This window comes from Prunus dulcis, chromosome 3 (genome assembly GCF_902201215.1).
Source record: "Prunus dulcis chromosome 3, ALMONDv2, whole genome shotgun sequence".
NCBI classification, from domain to species: Eukaryota; Viridiplantae; Streptophyta; class Magnoliopsida; order Rosales; family Rosaceae; genus Prunus; species Prunus dulcis.
Genome location: NC_047652.1, coordinates 2,353,360 through 2,375,555, shown reverse-complemented (window position 1 = coordinate 2,375,555; position 22,196 = coordinate 2,353,360). Strand labels below are relative to the sequence as shown.

Genomic DNA, 22,196 nt, shown 5'->3' with positions numbered 1-22,196 from the left:
AAGGGACTCCAATCATCAAAATAAGAAGAGCTAAAGTAATTATGAGCAATTATCTCTCAATTCGAGATCATATATTCTTACACCCAATTTAACGAGTCAAAGTTCATTCTAACCCGTAAATATGTGTGGGGTAGTCCGTCCTAATTCAAATTTTGAATAGGATTTACATCATGTTTGAAGAGAATCGGGACATATAGGTAGGTTTGGAGTAAAGTAATGAAATTCAAAATCGGTCCGAAAAATGTCTATACTTGAAATGGTCCGGTTCAAATTCGACCTGAACCCAAAATTTTATGGCCAAGCCATTTCAATTTTACCCAAACCCCGAAATTTCATGGCCAACCCAAGTGTCGAACCCTACTCTAAGAACGAGTGGATTTATTGGTTTTTCGAAGAGAAAAAAGAACCAAAAATAAAAACGAAGAGAAAGAGAAGCAAAGGGTTGCAAGGGTTTTATTCCCACCCAGCCTCCCATATATAAAGGAAACAAACTCGCCGTCTTGCACCTCACAGCCTCGTTTTCACTTTAGCACACAAAACCTCCAGGAGGGATTCTAGGGTTTTCAGAGGCTCATCTCTCTGTGTCGAAGTCTTAACCATGGCGACCAACGCTGCTGCACCTCCGCGTCAGCTTTCTCAGAAAGAGGCTGACATCCAAATGATGTTGGCCGCTGAGGTCCATTTGGGCACCAAAAACTGTGACTTTCAGATGGAAAGATACGTCTTTAAGCGCCGCAATGATGGTATATATATCTCGCTTTCGTCAGATTTAGTCATTTTCTTAGTCTTTGTTTATGCTTTTGTTTTTGTATGGATGCTGAGAAACTGCATTTGATAAAAATCTGAAAGATCAGATTTATTATTATTATTATAGCTGTTTGTTTGTTTGGTGTTTGAAATGATGGGTACTATTAAATTTGAGCTGCATTGGGCGAGAACATCTTTTTGCATATTGGGCTTGTTGGGTAACTTTTGCTTTTGCCAGATCTGTATGGGTCGTTTAGCTTTGGTATCAGTTGATAGTTCTGGTATATTTTATTTCTCTAATGTTCCTTTGGATTAAATGTTCTTTTTTGCCAATTTAAACAGCTTCGTTGGGTTGAACTTAATTGATTTTAGAAGATGAAATGTTTGTCTTCCGTTTGGGGACTGTTTCTTAGATGAACTTGTTATACAATACCAATACTGTGAGGAGTTAGTTTTGTATTTTTGATTGCACAGAGTTGTTGTCGAGCTAGATGAACATTAAACTCTACAATTTCGGTTGCATGGTGATGAGTGGTTGTGATGCGTATTGATTAGGCATGAAATTGTGCTATCTGCGTAGTTCTCCCTATTGTCTTTCTTACCTGTTGATTTAATCGGAATGATCTTTTGTTATTGAATTCGAAGTTGGTGCTTAATTACTAAATTTTGTCTTTCTCAGGAATTTACATTATAAATCTTGGCAAAACCTGGGACAAACTTCAGCTGGCGGCCAGGGTGATTGTTGCGATTGAGAATCCCAAGGATATAATTGTACAATCAGCAAGGCCCTATGGGCAGAGGGCTGTCCTTAAGTTTGCTCAGCACACTGGTGCTAATGCAATTGCCGGGAGGCACACTCCTGGTACCTTTACCAACCAGATGCAGACTTCTTTCAACGAGCCCCGTCTTCTCATTCTGACTGATCCAAGAACTGATCATCAGGTGATGATCGTCTTTCATTTCTAGTAATGGAGTTTTGTGCTATGTTAATTTTGGGATTCTTGCAACTGTAAAAATGATGTTACTACCCAGGTCCCTGCAAAGTTAGAATTCTTAATTTATTTGTGATGCTGTATTTGTTATTTCTCAATTTTATTCTGCTCCTCTGTCTCATTGTGTTCTAATAATCTTTATTTACTTGCAGCCAATCAAGGAAGCAGCTCTTGGAAACATACCCACCATTGCTTTCTGTGATACTGATTCTCCTATGCGTTATGTTGATATTGGCATCCCAGCCAATAACAAGGGAAAGCACAGCATAGGATGTCTGTTTTGGCTCCTAGCAAGGATGGTTTTGGAGATGCGAGGTTCCCTCCGTCCAGGGCATAAGTGGGATGTCATGGTATATTTTGCTTTAATTTTGAAATTCTATGCCTGAACTTGCCTTATTTTTGAGCAACTAGAGGGCTCTTTTAAGAATAGTTTTTAAACTTCTTAGTTTCACCCAAATTTCTATTGGCAGGTTGATCTGTTCTTCTATAGAGAGCCTGAGGAGGCCAAGGAAAAGGAGGAGGAAGAAGCAGTTGCAGACCCAGGTTATGGAATGGGTGGATATACTGCACCCGGTATTGATCTTAGTGGTGATCAATGGCCTACCCAAGCTTCTGATGCTACTTGGCTAGCAGATGCCCCTGCAGCTGCCCCAGCTCCTGGTGTTGGCTGGAATGCAGAACCAGGTTTCACTTGTCAACCTTTTTTAATTTTGTAAATTTTTGCTCATGTAAAGCAGTCATTCTCTGTGGTTAGCTCATTTCCTCCTGGATTCTGCAGGGTGTTAGAAAATATTTAATGCTTGAAAGCAGGAATTCCTGTGAACTATAATATTTTTCGCTATGTATGGCACATGTTTTTTCCCCTCTACCTAATCTGAGGTAATCTGACAATTACTATTTTTCCCTGTTTCGTTTATGTTTGATTTCAGCACCTTTAACGGGAGATGTGTGGGAGGCGGCTCCTATTCCACCACCAACACAGGCTCCTGCCCCCTCGGTTGAAGGTGCTTCTACTGCCACTGGCTGGGAATGAGCAAATTTTGGAAGAGCGTTTATCACAATGTCGTTGAATTTGTAATGGGGCTAGGTTTTCTTTTATTCTTCTTTGGGTTAACTTTATGACTCCATTTTCAAAAATGGAATTGTTTTTGAAACTATTAAGTTCTAGATTTGAGTTTTTCTCGGAGATCTTGGTAAGATGTTATCCTTGTATGAATTAAATATGCTTCTTTTTAATTATTTGCCTTAATCTTTACAAAAAATAAGTTTCTGAATCTATTATGATTCCCCCTTATTTCGGACTGCTCAGAATGAAGTCATTTATAAGGTGAAAGAAAATATTTTTTATCACCACTTTGACATTAGGTGTATTCTCACTATCATTTTCAACACTTGACATGTGTTCATAAGCATATCTTTAGTTAACTTCTGCTCTGTATTTATGGAATCATAGTTATGCTTATAAATATGTGTTAAGTGTTGAAAATAGTGGAAAGGGGAATATTAGTAATTTTCTCTTAAACCTTCTCTTTTAGACTTGACATTTTCTCTTAGTGGCATGTGTCATTTCTCTTTCATTTAAATGAACATTTTTAATTATAGAAAAAATATCAATTGTGTTTCCATATTTGCCCTTAATACAAGCAAATTGTGTTTGATATCCTATTTAAATAGGGAACTTTTTTTTTTAAACAAAGAGTTCTTAAAAATATATTTTTAAGATTCAAAAACTTGTCTGGTATGCAACTTGAAAATTGTTTTTAAATCTTAAAAATTTGAGAATTTATAGGTTGTTAAAAAAAAAACTGAAAAAACATATATTTTTTATTTTTAATAATTAGGGTGTTTTTTAGTTATTTTTGAGTTTGAGTTTTTAAAAATAAGGCTACCAAACGGATTTTCTTTGTTTTAGACTCAAATTTTGTTTTTGAGTTTAAAAATTTTCAAATTTTGTTTTTGAGTTTAAAAAGTTGAAAATCAAACAGGCCCCTAAACTTGCTAAGGAGTCATAAACCAATCCAATTCTCCTGTGCCCTTAACAATTTTTTTATTTTATTTTATATTTTATAATCAACGTGGAAAACACAAAAACTAATTCTTAAAGATAAAACAAAAATCAGACCACCCAACAAAGAGGAGAACACCCAACAACCCCACCCACGCAACCATGCTGGCAAATTCCTTTCTTCTCACCGCCGGAAACACTCTCTCTTTCTCTTTCCCACATTACCAGAAAATGCTTTTGATAAATGCAAATACTAAGAATTAAAATTATAAAAAATAATATGATAAATTTATACTTTTTTATATTAAAAAAATTAAAAATAAAATCAGATAATGTGTCCTATTTTATTGTTTTAACTCTTGTTGGGGTATTTTATTGTATTAACTTTTTTATCTTTTAATGTACAAAAATTCAAAGCATGTTGGTAATACTTATATTATAAACCTTCATAATATACTGATAGCAAAACAACTTCGACAAAATTCAATTCAGTTTATATTTAATCCAAATATTATAGTTTTGATAAACCAAGAATTAAAATAAATTTCTTCACCTGATTTAATATATTTCATTTTATATTATTCACACTCATTAATTTATATATAAAGAAAAAAAGTAGAGAATGGTGAAACATTCAAAATACCAGAAAATGGCATTGGTTAATGCAAACATTAAGAATTGAAATTATTAATTAAATGAGAATAATACGATAAATTCACACTTTTTCATATTAAAAAAATTAAAATTAAAAGAAAAATCAAATAATGGATTCTATTTTTATGGAACACAGCTACCCATTATCTTTTTTAATTCTAAAATAAATTTAAAATTTTCTTAAAATAGGCCTCTTGCAAGCGCAGAAGCGAGCGCGAAGAGGCTAGTGTAAATAATGAATGAGTAAATAATAATAATAATAATAATATGTTATTACTAATTTCATTTTAAAATGTAGATTTATAGAACAAGTCTTGCATCTGTGAGACCAAATTCGCTAATTTCATTGGAGAGGATTTCATCCTACCTTTGGAGATGCTTTTATTCGAAAGAACTGCAATTCCTGGGTTAAAAGTCTTTTTGGTTTGAGATGGTTTTAGCGCCTTCCGAAAATATAAATAAATATAATTCCAGTTTGGCTTTTGTTTGTTCGGTTTTTTTTCCCATCTATGTGTATTTGAAATCTTCAAGCTTGACATGCTCAAGCTTTGCTCAAAAAATTTATTTTGGGTCGTAAAATCACAGTAACTCAAAAGAAAAATCTCTATACATGTCAAACTGTGATTGATAGGAAAGTATGGAGGGAAGTATTGTCCTTTGGTTTATGAGAGGCAGCTTCGATGTTGTCCAAATAGGCACTAGGTTATTTTATTTTGTATTTTTCCATCTATCTTGCTTTGTGAGAGCAATTTAAAGCTATGTTAACGCAATTACCACATCACATGCCCTTGCTCCTTTTTCTGCGAGTTGTGCTGAGATAACCATCACTTAGTTGGGTAAATGCCTTCCACCATTGCAAGTTATGAAATTACCAGCAAACCAATGACACAATCTTCTTGTATGTCAATCAGCAAACCAACGCCTCAAGCCACTCAGTCATACCTTAAAGTTTGATTGGAGCTTTATGTGCAGAGTTTGGTTGGTTGCTCAAATGGTTTTCCGATCCAATCAGGGTTTCACTTGGATCATCTCTCTCTATTACTTTTCTTGAGCAGTAGGTTTACTCACAAATGCTGCCAAGTTCCATGCCCAAAAGCATTGTATTTCTCAAGGTGAACAAAATTTTTGGTGCATTACCACCTGACCGGCACAAATGCATACACAACAAATAAAGATGAAAAGAAAATGAAATGAAACAAAACCTGAACCTGCATTGAGCTTGAAGGGAGCAAATTTGTTGTTATCTAAATAATATGTACAGGTAATTAATTTTAGAGATATTAGAACCTACAAGAAGGGTTGAGTTGACAACAACTGTAAGAGTTGCTTATTGCTTCTTATCTTTACTTCCCCTATCATGACAATGGACCTTATGACAAGATAAACTGTAAATTCTCAATGACCCAATAATTAATTTTCACCTTGAAGAATATATTTCTCAGCACATCCCAGTACTATGCTCTTTTGGTTGATATCTTACCATTTATTTCCTGTACAGGAACCCAAATCCTTCGGACGGGTTGAGTCAAAGTTATGATGCAAAACTTTCTAGTTAGCTTCAAAGAAACAGCAACTCCCCATTATCTACCCAGTTCATGAAGCTTTTTGAATACTCGAGTATGCCGTTATCATCACTGAGCTCAGATTCACATTGCTCTTTGCCCTAATAAATCAGAAAAAAAGGCCTTCAGAATTTGTTTCTATGCTAAAAAATGCAGGAAAATAAAGATGACAAATTTTAATGGTTCCACAGATCTAACAGAATATGGCAGGTCTGGGAATCAGTCTTAGGCGGACATCAGTCGTACAAAAATCGAAAGCAACTAAAATACTTTAAAATAGCATGATTTACTTGTTTCATAAATTCAGTAGCCAAGTTTCTATGAAATTAGACCATCCCTTTTCAGACTGTCCTATACCCCTCCGATTTTTAAGATGTACCATAGCCTGCAGTCGTCTGCTGTCATGTCATTACCGTACTTCTTTTCTTTCCTTTTGGGATAGTTAGTGAGTGATGTCAATGGATATATACCAAGGTATTTTGATCTATCATTCAAAAGGTTCCAACTACTTTCCTCGATTTTTATTCTGCGAAACATGGTCAAGTGGTCACAGAACAAAGAATGCTATGGCAGATTTCTCCTTATCTAAGTGCAGTAGAATGGTATAACCAACTTATCTTTTGTCTGTTCATCAGTAAAGTTGCTAATCTTCTCTAAATAAACACAAGTACTAAAACAGTTTCATGTAATTCCAGCAAGAAGATAAAAAATAACTCACCTTTTTTGTGGATCCAGATTCACTTACAGATGTACTCGTTTCAACCATTGGTCCATTCACAAGATTCTCCGATGAAACGCTGGCAAAAGACCTACAGACAAGAACCAATTATCAGTTGTCAGAACTAGAAATTTCACACGCAATGTTGCCAAGTCTAATCTGCATGCTTATTTTTGCGAGGGAAGGAATAAGTACCTTCCACATGTTTCTTCTTCACATGAATTTCCAGATGAAGACAACCAGTCCGAATTCAGAAAATTTGAGAAGTTACAATCATAATCATGCTCATCATAAAAAATATTATCACTTTGGAGGCATTGGTCTTCTTGCATCCCGCTAAAAAGCTGCTTGCAAGGCATTGGGGAAGTGAACCTACAAAAGAACATTATTAGACTGGAAGTTGGGTTCACATACAAACCTTTTAGACCAACTTCAACTATCCTTAACTTTGGAAAGGAAAAAGTAATTGTTGTAGGCGTACACCAATAAAGATAGACCAACCATTTAATTTCTTGGCTTCGAAACTTAAAAATGTTGCAATATATTCTATTGGTAACAAGTATATGAATTACAATTCAAGCATACCTGCAATAGGATATCTCACTTTCACAAGTTGATATTGCTGGTGCAGACTCTGAAATCCCCTTGCTACCTCCTTGTGCAATTTCAGACAAAGGCTGATTGTGTCCTACATCTGCACTTGCTATAGGTGAATCACTTTCGGAAAGCATATGGCCATCAGATAGTGACCTTTTGATAAATGACCTACATATATAGAAAGTGGTCTTTCAAGTCGTGTAGAGCAAGTCATAGGTTATTTATTCGTTTTAGTAACATCAGACAGACAGGAGACAGGAACTGTAATATTGATCGATTGACCTTTTTCATAAGAAGTAACAATAGATTTACTTCTCATCCTCATAAGCAGACAATTATTTTTAACCCTAAATATCATCCAGCCAGATATCAGAGATCTGGGATTACCAATTCTACGTTCACTAAATGATTAAAGAACTTTTATAAGTTGTTAAACCAATAAAAGTTGTACGTATAGAATTTCAACACGAAAATTATTGTGCCTTTTTATTTCAATGCCTCCTGCAGCAGCAATATAAACCTAAAGAGATATGAGTCACTCCAGTACAGAGACCAATGTTTCCAATTAAAAAAATATCCAGTGATAAATTTGAGGACTAAGTTTTACTGTATCCAGAGATCTAAAACATATGAAGCAGGTAGATATATATACGGCGGAGATTATCCCATATTGACAGAAAACTGGAACTTAAAAGAACACTGGATATGTGGATATGTGTGCATGAATATGTTGACTATTTTCAATGTTGGTCTCCCTCTGAATTTCGATTACAGAGAACAAACAGAGAGATAGCATTTCATACCTAACATTATCATTACGCCTCCCCACATTGTAATGCTGGTCTGAATCCAATTCCCACAGTGCTGGTTTACCCTGTAGTGGTTGATAGTGCCCTAGGAATCTGCACAATTATGAAGAGAAATAGTGCATTCATTAGATTACATTGTTCCCATGGAAATACACAGAGTATATCAAGGTACAATTTCCAGGTCCTTGAGTTTTCTTTGAGAAAAAACAAAGGCAACTATTAACCTGTTAATTACAAAAATAAAAAGGGCTTATTTGACTTACACATTAATAGCATCTTGTTTCTCGGCATCCATGTAGGCATTACTGTAAAACCGTTGTAGAGTTCTAAAGAACTCCTGCGACTGAGTTGCTGCCTTCCATTGGCCTCTAGTCTCGGAGAATATCTGTGTCAAACAATTTATTTATATCAGATACCCAGAAGTTGAGATCTGAAATCATGCAATTTAAGTACTCTTCTGCAGGAGATGTTTAGAAGGGTTACCTTATTGTGAGCTGCAGAACCACCGTATTGTAGTGCAAGTGTGTCACCCATTGCCTCATAAACTCTCATCAAATCTTCAGCCAGAGGGTTATCTAGATCAATATCTGGGGATTCTGTAATTCCTAAAGCATGCAGCTGATGTCCAAGACCAACTAGCCCATAAGCATATTGGGCAACGTTTGTGCGATCTAAACAGTCGATACAATTGGTCCTCAAGACTCCTTTTTGAAACATTGGGGATCTGACGTTGTAATTTCTGCTTGCATCATCACTACCATTGCTAATTTCTGTTTCTAGGCTATCATCATCCTCATATTTTCTGGAACAGCTATGTTGCAAGCACTTACCACTATCATCATTTTTCCTGCATCGCATCAAAGTTGTAGGCATTGTAAATGGCTTGCAAGTACTTTAAACATACATACTTTGAAACACCTACTTTAAAACTACTGAAAAACAAATCATATACCATAGGAATACCAAGCCAAAAGGCAGTCTCTTGACAAGAATAACTTACTCAAAGAAGGAACCCTTCAATAATCCTTCAGGCCCTAAATTAGGAGTTACTTGACAATAGAAGATTCCAGTCAAACCCAATGCAAACGTAGCCACTCTTCCTAGATCTGTCAACACATTGGTAGCTTTGCTGCAAAAGATACAGGTTCTATTCATCTCAACCATACTTTTAAGTCATAGACATTCTTTTTATCTATAATACAAAGGGAAAAGCTAGTACCCTCTGGCATGTTTGTGCAGATCCCAGTGGAGAAACCTTAGACGACTTGCATCTGTTAAACTCTTATTGATATATGTGATAGCATTTGCAAACTCTGCACGGAGAATTGTTTCTCGAGGCTTCTTCTCACATTTCTAACAATAGCAATCATTATTGCAAGAAGCAAATAAGGGAAGACAGTTGAAGGACAAGAACAGCAAAAAGCAAAGCATGGATGCCCATTCAAGTAAACAAGTCCTACCTTAATCAGATTCAAAATAATTATTGGATCTCCATATCTCTGGACAAGATTTTCAAAATGAAGTCTCGTTGCTTCGTAATTATGATCCTTCCTCGATACTTGCAAAAGATAGAATGTCAGTGAAACATATGAGAAATAACCACTGAGAATACGACAAAGTGGGTGTTCTGAAGTCATACATATTATGTCAGGTTTGATATTTAGACGAGAGGTTTCCTGGGACCAGAAAAGGGGAATTGAGCCTCGGTTCTGCACAATAGAACTTATTTGCACTGGGGATCCTTCAGCAGCATCTTCAATAACAATCTGTTCTGTCTCAACATCATTAGCTACTCTACCTTTCTCATTGACACCTCGCTTTAAATATCTGCACATGTGGGAACTCAGGTGTATGAGACATATCTAAAGAATATAGCATTAACAATTAACTAATACAGGAAAGAGCATTAGCAGTACACAAACCTGGTGCCAGCAAAGTGGCGAGAACGTCTGGCAATGAGGGTCAACTTGAAATCCCTGCCAGATACAGAAAGATTGACCTGGATATTGAAGCATGAAACCATTAATATCATATCAAACTTTTCAAGTTCACCATAAAAGTACAAAACAATGTGCACAAAACTTCCTTAGGAAAAACTATCAAGGATGAAATCCTGCATTAATCACTACACTGTCAAAGTCATGGGACATGGGTACAACTAATCACAGACCATACTGTCAATTTATTCTGGCAATTCTGTAAATATTAAGAAATAGAAAGCGCTCCCAAGTACCGGACTTACAAAAACATTAACAAGCTAATACATAAAGTTACTAATTACAAAATGTAACATCACCAAGATTTTCAGATTTTGAAAATGGGTAAAATAGTGACACACATACAAGGAAAAAAAATAACAAACTGAAGGAAATTCAAGTGCAAAAGAAGTTCTGGCATGCTCCGGTAAGAAATCGCTCAGTTTCCAGTTATAAGCAGTGCCACTGAAGCAATTAGCGTTCTAACCTGTTTAAAGAATCCGTACACCAAGGCAACTGTCCAGAGAGTATTCTTCAAACTATTTCGGATTCCGCGAGTCAAGAATTCGTTCCAAACAAACATTTTTTCATAAAGGATTGGTCCTGTCTTATTATCACATAAGTTCTTTTGCAGACTAGACATGACAGAGTATGAATAGCTGAAAAAGAAGTCCTTTGTGAGATCCACTGTGCATAGGAGCTTCTTGTATCTATGTCAACAAGAAAAAGAAAAAGAGGAGTAATGTACATCAATAAATAACTTTATAATTTAAACAAGTGGAAAAAAAAAATACTGATTAAACAACTTTATGAAGTACAAATATTAACCAGAAAGGGGAAAAAAGGAGGAAAGGAAATAAATTGATTTCCCCAGTGAAACCCTGATGATACCTTGTCTCATTCAATATTTATATTTACATCACAACAGCAATGAAGTTTGCCCCTGCACATGAACTGGCAAGGCAAGTGGCAATAGCCCCTAAAAAGCTTGACAAAAAAGGATCTAACAAAGAACATTTCACATTTATCAAATCAAAATAGTCCAGATTCATTATTTGCCTTATCTTAGAAATGACAAACTAAGGTACCAGAAGAACAAGAGCCAAGTCTGGAACGAGAAGGCCCACATCATTAATTTCACACTGAGGGGTGCTTTAACTATTAACAATATAGTACACAGATTATCTCCACAATGAAGAACTTTCTACTACTAGACTAATTTCCCCACACAAATTAATTGAAACATAAATAACATAACACCATGGCACGATTCTTAACGAACTACAAACTGGCAAGGTAAAATTCTGAATATTACTCTCTTAGAATGCTTTAGAAGTACCAAGTACATATTACATTTACATACAAAATGGACAAAAGACCTGTTCTCATTCTTAGAATTAGCCAATTTTGATCGCACAGCAGGATTTGGAACTGGGATCATCTCGCTCTTGGAAATTGCATAGATTGTATGGCCACAAATCACTCCAATTTTCCTTCTTTTTGTAATAATTAGCATGTAATAAGGTCCCAGAAATTTCACGAACCCTAAAATCAGAAGAAAACATCTTAAGATTTTAAAGTAAGAATGCAAAAGATGGGCAAAAGTATAAAACCATGAAAAGAATTCGTACCAACAATTCCATAACAAATGGTGATAAATTTAAGTCCACCCATTGATTTGTTTCCTTCATGTATTCGTTTTAGAAGGTCATAGCACTCATCATCCGAATATGTTGCAGGATCTTCAAGAATGTTTAACTCAGATGGATCCAATCTGTCAATCTTTAACACCCTCCAAAAGGTTCTGCTTTTGTCTCTTCCTATCATATAAAATTTCTGTTGCATACAAAACTCGCATCAATAATAGATGAGCACAACATTGGCACAACAATGAGGTGAAAGAAAAAAACAAGTCAATGGATTCACACTTTTTTTTTCTATGTTCCTAAAAGGAGAGCAATAAAACAGACAGATTTCAACAACCGAAGGCATTAGTGTCCAATTTCTATCTTAAAGAGTTAAAAAGAGATTAGATTTCCAAATAAAATAGGAATAGAAAGAGATTGTAAGGCCAGTATTCAATCTTTATTGCCCTGAATTTTAATAACAAATCAAATTAGATGGACAGCAGGTCAAGATTTCAAAGGCTCCCGATTCTATGTAAGAACTAGCAGATTCAATGGGAAAGCCTGTCCGGAAATCTGCATCAATGAAATTTAACATATATACATATATGAACTCAAACTAACTAAAAATAAAAAACCCAAATCATAAAGTTGACTAAAATCAGTGTAGAATCAGAACCAAAACTTAAAAACTGTTCAAATCTCAAATATTTGTGCCAAAACTGAATTGGAATGAGTTCAACACCATCCTCCTCCAAGTCAAATCCAGCTTTACAGAACTAACATTAGCAATCTAGCAGGATGCGTATTATGCTGATCCAGTCAATGCAAAAAACCAAAAAAATTGCAAAAAAGAAAAGATCAAAATCAATAGCAACTAGTAGTCATGCATAAACAATTCTAACACACACCCACACACAAACAAGAAACCAAATAGTATATGCATTCCAAAAATCAAAACAGATCAAAGCTTGAAACAAGCACACACACACACACACACACAATTTCCAAGTCTATACTGAAAACACGCATATATATATATATATATATATATATGAACATGTACAGTACCGAGCGAGTCTCGTAGAGCTTGAACTTCTGCAAGAAGCAAGAATTGGGTTGTTCTGGGTCGACCAGATTAGGGAGCTCAGTCTCAGAGTTCATGATTTCGGATGAACCCGAGCCTCAAAAAGCCCGGGCAAAAGCTTATATTCAAAACCTGTAAAAGCACTCTAAAACCAACTCTGCAAAATATTTTTGAGAACCTCAAACTTTATATATACAAGAGATACAGAGACAGACACATATATGTATATGCGTTACACAATGAGAGGCAGAGAGAGCCTGTGAAAATATATATATGTTTTCAGAATTCAGAGTACAAGTTTGAAAGAAAGAAATAACAAAAGGGAAAATATTACAAACGAAAAGCTAAGAAGCTGGAAGAAGCTCTTTTCTCTGACTTTGTGTTTTGCTCATTAAGCAAAGCAGACAGAGAAAGGCTACAGATCCTCAGGGAAGCAGAGAAAGGCAAAGACAGCTTCCGCTTCCGTATCCACACAAAAAAAAAAAAAACAATAATATAAATAATAATATTGCCAATAATAATACCCCCTTTATTTTTATTTTTTTAAAAAGAAAATCTGGTTTTTCTTGCTGGGTCGGATTTATAGTATTGATTATGTTTTTTTTTTTTAATTTTGGGTCGAAAAATTAGTGACCCACTGAGTCAACTCAAGACTTACCAAATTTTTATTTATTTATTTATTTTGCAAATATTATATGTTCATTATTGTCAAATAAAAAAAAAGGGAAAGGAAAAGGTTTTATTTTATTTCCAGTGTTTGAGGAATTTTGTCTTTTCGGCATATGATGCTTATTTTATTTTTACTTGGGTGGGGGTGGGGAGACGTATCCCCAATTATTATTCACTTTTAAATGGAAAAAGAATATTAAATTAGGAAAAGGAAATACCAAGATGATATCATAGAAGTGAGAATATGCTAATATGCTTTCCTCTACTCAACCGATCTCCTTTTTATTGTAAATTACAGAATTAGATATGTACTTGTCAACTGGTCTCCTTTTTATTATGAATTACAGAATTAGATATTTATTATGAATTACAGAATTAGATATGTACTTGTCAACTGGTCTTCTTTTTATTATGAATTACAGAATTAGATATGTACTTGTATTGAAATACTTATTCAACTCGTTGTAAATCTCAAATACATATATTTAGTGTTTATTAAATACAAAATATAATAAGTAGAATATAAAATTTGTGGGAGTTATAAGATTAAGTTCGAAGCCACCCTAATAATAAATTCATATAAAAAATAACCAATTATATTTTAAATACAGCCGGTTTAGTCGGAGATTAAAATAGCATCCCTGTTGCGCTCGTACTTCATACTTGATTCTATCATTCATACTCAAATAAGTATGTATTATGTAAAATTGCCAATAAAAACTCAAATGCTTGCATTTTGCGTAGATGAGAGTTCAAATTTTCGGCTGAGTTTTGGTCTTGTATTTGGTGATCTGCCGACAAATGGGGGAATTGCCTTATATTCGAATTTTTGAAAATTGAATAATTACCATTTCAAGAGATTTGTGAAATTACATTCACTCATCCTAATAAGCAATGTGGGGCCAGGCAATAAATACACTCCTCCTCAAACAAAACAAAAAAACAAAAGACACTTCTTCTACACTACACGTATGTTGCCTTACTGCTACACTTAGCTGTTTTTTCTTGTTCTAACCCTAATGAAAAAGATTGTGACATGTCATCTTTTTCATGTTGCCTTATTGCAATGTTATCTCAAAAAAAAAAAAAAAAAAAAAAAAAAAAACCTTTCACATTGCAGTGAATGTGATTTCCTTCCAATATGATCTCAGATTGGCTGACTTGTCAAATCGAATTTCTTTTATTGGGGACCATAATGCACATAATTTAACGGAAAATACTAACTATATTCCTTTTAAACTTTTCTTTTTATTATGCAATGTTGTTTGATGTAACCGAATCCCTTCTCTTTTGAGATCATCTGTCAAACAAAAATTATTTAGTCATTTGATTAACAATGTGATAATTTAGTATTTAACCCGAGTTGTGATTAACACGAATTTTCACCCTATATATGTGATTTTTAATAATCTTTAAAAGGTGACCTAAAAGATAAATGATTCTACTTAATCATGTTAAATTGATGGGTTGTCGTGTTATATGCTTCACCCTTGATAACACATGAAAACTAAATTGCCATGTTTTCATCATAACGTGAACAACAAATCTTCCCAAAACCCACTTGTTATTTTAAAGAAATAAATGTTTGACTCAACAAAAAATTCATAATAATTGTAATATATATATATATATATGTTATGCATAAACAACTACTTTCAGTTGACCAATTTTTCGAAAGCATTTTTGCTCACCGCTTTAATTCAAGGTATACACTACCCTTCTCAATTATTGACACATATTCATTGATATAACCATGGTTTCATAAATAGAAAGCAAAGAGTTAACTATGGTTATGTTAATGGACATATGTCAAGTGTACTGAGAAGGGTGGTGAGAGTATACATTGGATTAAAGTGGTGAACAAAAATATTTCCCTAATTTTCCCCCCTTCCAAGTCATTACCACTACAATATTATGAGTAATGCTACACTTACCATATTTTTATCACACGTTTCTATATCACATGATGTGGCATGTCCATATTATATGCCACATCAATTAAATCAATGAAGTGTATTTTAATTAAGACAATTAGAAAAACAAACACTGGAATAAATCATAAAAGAAAAAAAAATATTAAATAATTTTAATTGATATGGTTGTCTACCTCAGTTGCCACATAAGATGGTATAGGGATGTGGTATACAAATGTGGCAAGAGTAGCATTATGTGCACCTCTAGTTTGGTTATCTTATAAAAAATAAAAATAAAAATCTCTAGTTTGGTTATTTGCCCTAAAACATAATTTGGAGGGTAAAAAACCAATTAATGAGAAGTTATTGAAGAACCCATGATTAAGCTAACTAGTTGATAATCACAAATTTATAATATAATCATATATACTTGTTAAGGGGTATATTCAGTTGAGATTTTAAAATATTTTAAAGAAGTTTAAAAGTCGAGGTGTATTTAATCACGATTTTATGGAAGTCTAAAAAATTATAGGTGTATTCAATTTAGACTTTTTAAACTCCATCCAAATTTATATATATTAAATCATGATTTTGAAAGGCTCAATAAAAGTTTGGGTGTATTAAAAAAACTCATCAATTTTAAAGGAAATACAAAAAGTGATGGATTTCGTTTCATTCTAGACAAATTTTAGGCCACGACAAATCTTTGCTTCCCCACAAGAGATTTTGATAAATATATTATTTTTATTCTCAAGATATGATTTCACCACCTCTACTACCACCATCTTGTCATGACTATCATCGCCGCCACTGCCACCTCCACCACCACTACCATTACCACCATCACGACCACCACCACCACCATCATCACCCCCACCATCATCACCATCGCCGCCCCCAACCCCAGAGCCACCACCACCCCTAAACATAACTAGAACCACCACCTCCACCACCACCATCGCTGCCACCCCTACTACCAACCCTATCGTGCCATCCCCATCGTTGCCACCACCACCACCATCGTTGCCGCCACCCCCACCCCCACAACCACTACCACCACCAACATTGCCACCACCACCACCCCTACCCTTAGAGCCACTAGCTCAACCACCACCACCAATGACACCAACACCGCCTCCCCAAGCGCCACAACCACTATTGTCGTTGCCACCAACGTTCTTTTTTTAAAATTTCTTAAATAACTACATTATTGTTTTTACAAATTTTTATTTTTTTAATGCTATAAACTCTACTAAAATCAATAATAAAAGTCTAACAAACTCAATTAAATATATATACACGGATTTAGTCAAAATCTATGTGGAGTTTGTAGAATTTAGTCAAACTCTATTAGATTCAATTAAACTCCGTTAACTTTATAACTTGTTTGAAATCATTTAAAATCTTAATTGAAATATAACCATCAATGATTTCATTTTTTATTTGAGAATAAGCGATAGTTTTTATTGATAAACAAACAAAAGTATAAAGCAACAATGTGCTGAATATGGGTAAAAAAATCTTCTCCAGTAACCAAATGCAATAACATATTGAATTGATTTGGACAAAATCACGCACAATTTGACTAAAAAACATGAAAAACATGTCCTCCACATGCCCTTAGACGTAGGAGGCCCTGCGTTTGAGATCCCATTCACCGCCTTTTGGCACAAGTGCCTATCATGTAGCAAGAGGTGCGGCAAGTCAAGTTTGTGCATCCTCATCCTACTTCGCATGAATTGGTCAACATCATGTTATTTGGTCATCTATTTGGAATGCCAGGGTGCCAGGAAAGGTGCGCCACTTTTGGTGGAGAGTTTGCTCAAATATCCTCCGTACAAAAGACAATTTTCTTAAGAAACATGTGCAGGTGGACAACGACTGTTTTTTCTCCAACTCCTACTCGGAATCATCGCTCCATGTGCTTAGATATTGTCCGTTTGCAAAGAGTGTGTGGTTGCAGCCACCGAACAGCTAGCACGAAGGAATGGGTTCATGCATGCTCGGAATCTCTCGCAAGTTCGCAACCCATGTTTTTGAAATCTTTCTTATGACATGTTGGGCTACATGGGAAGCTCGAAATGGATGGTTGTGGAATGATCAACGTATACAACCTCAGGAAGTTAGTGCATAGATGGACCAAACCTAATATTGGCTGTCTAAAGATGAATGTTGACGGCGCCTGGCAGCCGGGGAGTAGTGAGGGCGGCATAGGCATTGTTGTTTGCAATGAAGATGGCGCCGGAAGGAGTGTTATTGGCGGAGCAAAGGGGTTTGCGTAATATTTCTTTTGAGAGTGATCTCTCTAGATTGTTTCAGCTATTCAAAGTACATTCATTGACAGATCTTTACTTGGGCCTGTTGTGGAGGATACCAAGAACTTGTTGGTGCAGATCATTTGGAGATGGTTTTACCCACATCCGTCGCACTGCCAACTCTGTTGCTCGCCGTATAGCGCGCTTTGCTTTTCATATTGGGACCTCGCTAACTTGATTTGAGGAGACCCCAGATTTTATTTCAGATACATTGTTTGAGGATTGTAACTTGTAGTTTTTACTGGTACGTTTCTAGGGGACGGGGGGTCGCTCTTCGGAGGCAAGGTTCCTTCTCCTGTGTGAGGTTTAGAGGGTAGGCTATGTAGTAGCCGATGACCAAAATACCTATTAGTGTATAGGTACTCGTCTAATCCTTTCGGACTCACTTGGTTTTTGTACTTGTTTCGATTCATCATTATTACTAAACCCTACTCAAACCTGTAATACAGATCCCCTGCATAATGACAGAAATGACAAATTCATATCAAAAGCCAAAACTAAATAAAAATAAAATAACCTAAAAATAAGACAAACCACAACAAACTATGAAAAAATTTCTAAGAATTATTAGACTTAAACAAACTAAAAATTGGACTACCCCTTCCATCAATGATTTCATATATACAATATATGAAAGGCAAATGCAAAAGTAATTAAGAGTGGGGTGGTTAGTCTCATTGTTGTTGCATGCAATTGTCACGTCAGCATCAAGTTAAATCATTAAATTCCAAGATAATCAATTCATGCATTCATTTGAAATATTCAGGGTTTGCTTTAATGTGTTGTACTGCTTCTTCATCCATCATTAAATTTAAATAATCCAGAAATACCCTTGAAATACTCGAGGATGCATGAATTTTGCAAGAATATATATTAAACAAAAAAGAAAAAGAAAAAGAAAAAGAAATTGGCCTAGCAAGATCCCCCATGTGTCCATCCATGTCGTGCTTTCTATTATGCCTTTCTTTTTTGGTGCTGGACAACACTTTAAATAAATCGGTATGGATCTGACTTAAAAGACTTACTTCAACATTCGTTTAGTCTTTTTTTTTTTTTTTTCTTCTTCTTTTGATTACATCAATACATGCATCACATTAAATTATAGTGTACTAAAAAGTTTATTTAAGTATAAAAAAAGTAATCATGCATAAAATAATAACATAAAGTTTTTCTTTTCATTAAATAAATACAAATTACACCCTCATGAAGCAACCATTCCTTTCAATATTGAGCTAGATATATAGAAGGTCGAATGGAATACCTATGAGGAAAACTCATACGGTTTAGGGAAATGCTTTCAAATAAATAACACCATTAGTGTAGCAGTGTTATTTTAATAGAATTGTTGTAATAAATAGTCTCATTATATCGATATCATCTCGATACATATTAATATTCTCGTAATTTTCCCTATATTTTATGACTCAACCTGGTGAAAGCAATTGATGTTTCATTTTGCTTTTTGATTAACAAACTTTCTTGAGCTAAACGTGTTGCAAGTGCAAAATTAAATATTATATATCTCCAATAATTTTCTAGGTCCCCATATAGACCAAGAAAATAAAAAATAAAAAAACTAAAAAATTAAAATAATATGTATGTAAATGTTGAACAAATCATGGTTTTGCTTTATACACATAGATTTCCATTAATTTGATTGATTAGATGTAAAATTCAACCTACCAAACATAAGAAATGAGTGAATTGCGTTGAGGGTGGGCAACCCTAATCAACACGGTTAGCTGTATCCTCCATGACCACTTCAATTTATTTCTCATCACACAATTTTAAATAATAATAAATAAATAAAATACATTTATTTTCCACCATTCCTTATCTTCTTCATCATCACTTGCGTATAACACAAAGGAAGAAAAAAAAGAAGTCAATCAAGGTCGTGTGATGATCTGACGGCTGTAACGAAGCCAAACTCGTTGAGATCTAGTGGGAATTACTTTTCAACGTGTCCTGATCTATACACGTAGCTGGAGACAGCAGAGTGGATGACGTGGAGTTTCCTGGAGCTTTCATATCCGCCACGTGAATATGATTTGGCTTTGACAGCGACGCCACGTGTCTCGCGTGGAGTTGGTCAAAGCAATCATTTACAAAGCGGCGGATCCAAGAGGGCATTTGTCAACACTCGTCGCTATTCTGTGTCTTCTCTTTCGCACTCTCTTTTCCCAACTTCAGCAAATGTAAACGTTAATTATTATGCATTTACCATAATGTCCTCCGTCCATGATTTGGGGTTTCTCACATCAATCAACATTTTTGTTTTTTCATGGTGGAACAAAAATAAATAAATATTATCACATTGGGATATGAATTTTAGGACTGTTTTGATGCAGGTAGAATTAAGTATTTATTTATTTATTTATAGAAGAGCAACACAAGTTAGTCTATGAGCAATCATATTGGTCTCGCGAAAAGCAAAATGCAAAGTACAACTCCCACTGCTAAGGAGCATCATTTTTTAATGAGAGTGAAATTGGATGAATTTTTATGTCCTTTTCATCTTACATGAAGGGATTGTGACATGTACTTTTGAAAACATGATAGGGTAAGATTTATAATTGATGTAAAGGACACTCATTTACAATTTTGCTTTGAAGATTTCCTTTCTAATTTGTATACTTAGGTTTTGCCTTTTTTATTTTTATTTATTTTAAGGAGATGAATAAATCAATCAAATATTTCCCTAGAGTTATATTTTAGCAGCACCCTTTACAATAAGAAAGAAAATTTACATGTCAAAAACAAATTTGAAAATATATGAGCAAAAATTCAAAAAATGACAAAATTATTTGAGTAAATTACTCGAGTAACTTTTGAGTAAGACTGTAATACGATGTAGGCCTCATCATTTGGCCCGCAGGCTCATGGGCGATGGGGGCCCGCCCAGCCCATCGAAAAAAAGCCTAGCCAGGCCCGTTATGGGCTTTGAGATGGCCCGATTCGCCTTGGGCTGGGCTAGGCTTGGGCTTGGGTGTCTGAAGCCCCGTCCGGCCCATAAGCCCGGCCCGATTAAGCCCAAAAAAAGCCCACCTCGGCCCTCTCACAAAAGCCCGATCCGTTAGGCCCGCATACATATATAATTATGTATAAATAAGAGTTTAGGTTTAGGATTATATCACTTAAATCACATATATAATTTGTTTCATTTCATTTACTTTTCTTTACTCATTCCTAGTTTATAATTGGATGATTAGTACATTAATTTGTGTCAATTATTAATTCAATAATTATATATATAAGATGAACAACATATCACATCACAAAATATAATCATATCACGAAATATAATCGTACCACCAAATAATCATGCTTTTTTTTTAAACACATCACCAAATATTTGCATATTTATTCATACCATCCTTAAAATTTTTTTTTATTTTTTTATACTTATTCTTTTTTAAAACGTATTACGGTCTAATTATGTAATAACCTCAAAAATAATACTTGGTTTTATTATTTTTGTGGAAAATTTTATTAAGTTGTGTGACTTTATTGGGTGTTTATGAATTTGGTTTGATGTGAAAATATTGGAATTAAGTGAGTTTAATCTCAAATTTGAACTAAAATGCCCTTATGATTAAGTTTATGATTTTTTTTTATAAAAATGAAGTAGGCCCGTTTAAGCCCGGCCCGATATTTTCTCTCTCCTCTTTAAAGCCCTGCCCAAGCCCATTAAATTTGGGCCGGGCTAACCCGGCCCGGCCCATTGACGGGCCCCAATACGATGACGTAATATATATACTTTATTTATATTATAACACGTATTTTATTTATTAATAGAGTAATGCTACACTTATCACATTTTTATCCCACATTTTTATATCACATGATGTGACATGTCCATATCATATGTCACATCAATTAAATCAATTAAGTGTATTTTAATAAAGAAAGTTTAACTAAAAGTTTTTTTTTAAAGTGTTAATAAATCATAAAAAGAAAAGAAAATATTAAATAATTTTAATTGATGTGACTGTCCACCTTATCTGCCACATAAAGTGGTATGAGAATGTAAAATACAAATGTGATAAAAGTAGCATTATTCTTATTAATATATACATATATCATAAAGTATAAACTCGTGATCTACTCATATTATTAATAAGTCTGGTATTAGTCTTCAAGTTACAACACAATTAATTTTATAGTTCCTTGTTTAGGCAGGGAGTTGTTTTCTTGGTGAGCTTATTGCATATGTGGTGGGCCTGTGTCTGTCTCACACAGGAAAAAGACCTCCAGATAGAGATTAGAGAGAGAGAGAGAGAGAGAGAGAGAGAGAGAGAGAGAGCAATAATTGAGAGAGTGAGTAGTGAGAAATCAAAAGGTGGTGAGTTTGCGTAAATTGCCAGAGAAGCCTTTTTCAATGATTCTAATCAATCCGAGATGTGGGTTGGTTTGGGTTGATCACTTTGGATTCTCCTCCTTCCTCCACCTATTCGTTTTAGCATCTAACTTTTTATGCACAACAACATCATTGAAAACATGACTGTATTTTCCAAAAGTGTAGTT

General features: G+C 34.6%; 2 protein-coding genes across 2 annotated transcripts; one reads left to right on the top strand and one right to left on the bottom strand.

Annotated features, from left to right (window-relative positions):
• The first annotated feature begins 404 nt into the window (after positions 1 to 404).
• Positions 405 to 2,975, top strand: LOC117621245 (40S ribosomal protein Sa-2-like). Its single transcript, XM_034351601.1, has 5 exons — positions 405 to 743; positions 1,427 to 1,689; positions 1,892 to 2,089; positions 2,210 to 2,423; positions 2,669 to 2,975. Exons 1-5 carry the CDS (start codon positions 599 to 601, stop codon positions 2,770 to 2,772), a joined length of 924 nt encoding a protein of 307 aa, XP_034207492.1. The 5' UTR covers positions 405 to 598; the 3' UTR covers positions 2,773 to 2,975.
• A 2,609-nt stretch (positions 2,976 to 5,584) lies between these two features.
• LOC117621189 (phosphoinositide phosphatase SAC2-like) lies at positions 5,585 to 13,269 on the bottom strand. Its single transcript, XM_034351526.1, has 16 exons — positions 12,757 to 13,269; positions 11,692 to 11,896; positions 11,440 to 11,605; positions 10,548 to 10,770; positions 10,007 to 10,083; positions 9,724 to 9,911; positions 9,545 to 9,642; positions 9,304 to 9,437; positions 9,085 to 9,213; positions 8,568 to 8,931; positions 8,348 to 8,469; positions 8,079 to 8,177; positions 7,264 to 7,443; positions 6,874 to 7,050; positions 6,679 to 6,769; positions 5,585 to 6,061 (listed from the first exon to the last, which is right to left on the bottom strand). Exons 1-16 carry the CDS (start codon positions 12,847 to 12,849, stop codon positions 5,957 to 5,959), a joined length of 2,451 nt encoding a protein of 816 aa, XP_034207417.1. The 5' UTR covers positions 12,850 to 13,269; the 3' UTR covers positions 5,585 to 5,956.
• Between the last annotated feature and the right edge of the window lie 8,927 nt (positions 13,270 to 22,196).

Coding starts and splice junctions, on each gene's coding strand:
- LOC117621245 (XM_034351601.1), top strand. CDS start 599: ATGGCGACCAACGCTGCTGCACCTCCGCGTCAGCTTTCTCAGAAAGAG. Junction 744..1,426: donor CTTTAAGCGCCGCAATGATG/GTATATATATCT, acceptor TGTCTTTCTCAG/GAATTTACATTATAAATCTT. Junction 2,424..2,668: donor TGGCTGGAATGCAGAACCAG/GTTTCACTTGTC, acceptor GTTTGATTTCAG/CACCTTTAACGGGAGATGTG.
- LOC117621189 (XM_034351526.1), bottom strand. CDS start 12,849: ATGAACTCTGAGACTGAGCTCCCTAATCTGGTCGACCCAGAACAACCC. Junction 7,444..8,078: donor AGGCGTAATGATAATGTTAG/GTATGAAATGCT, acceptor CTATATATGTAG/GTCATTTATCAAAAGGTCAC. Junction 7,051..7,263: donor AGTGAGATATCCTATTGCAG/GTATGCTTGAAT, acceptor GTTCTTTTGTAG/GTTCACTTCCCCAATGCCTT.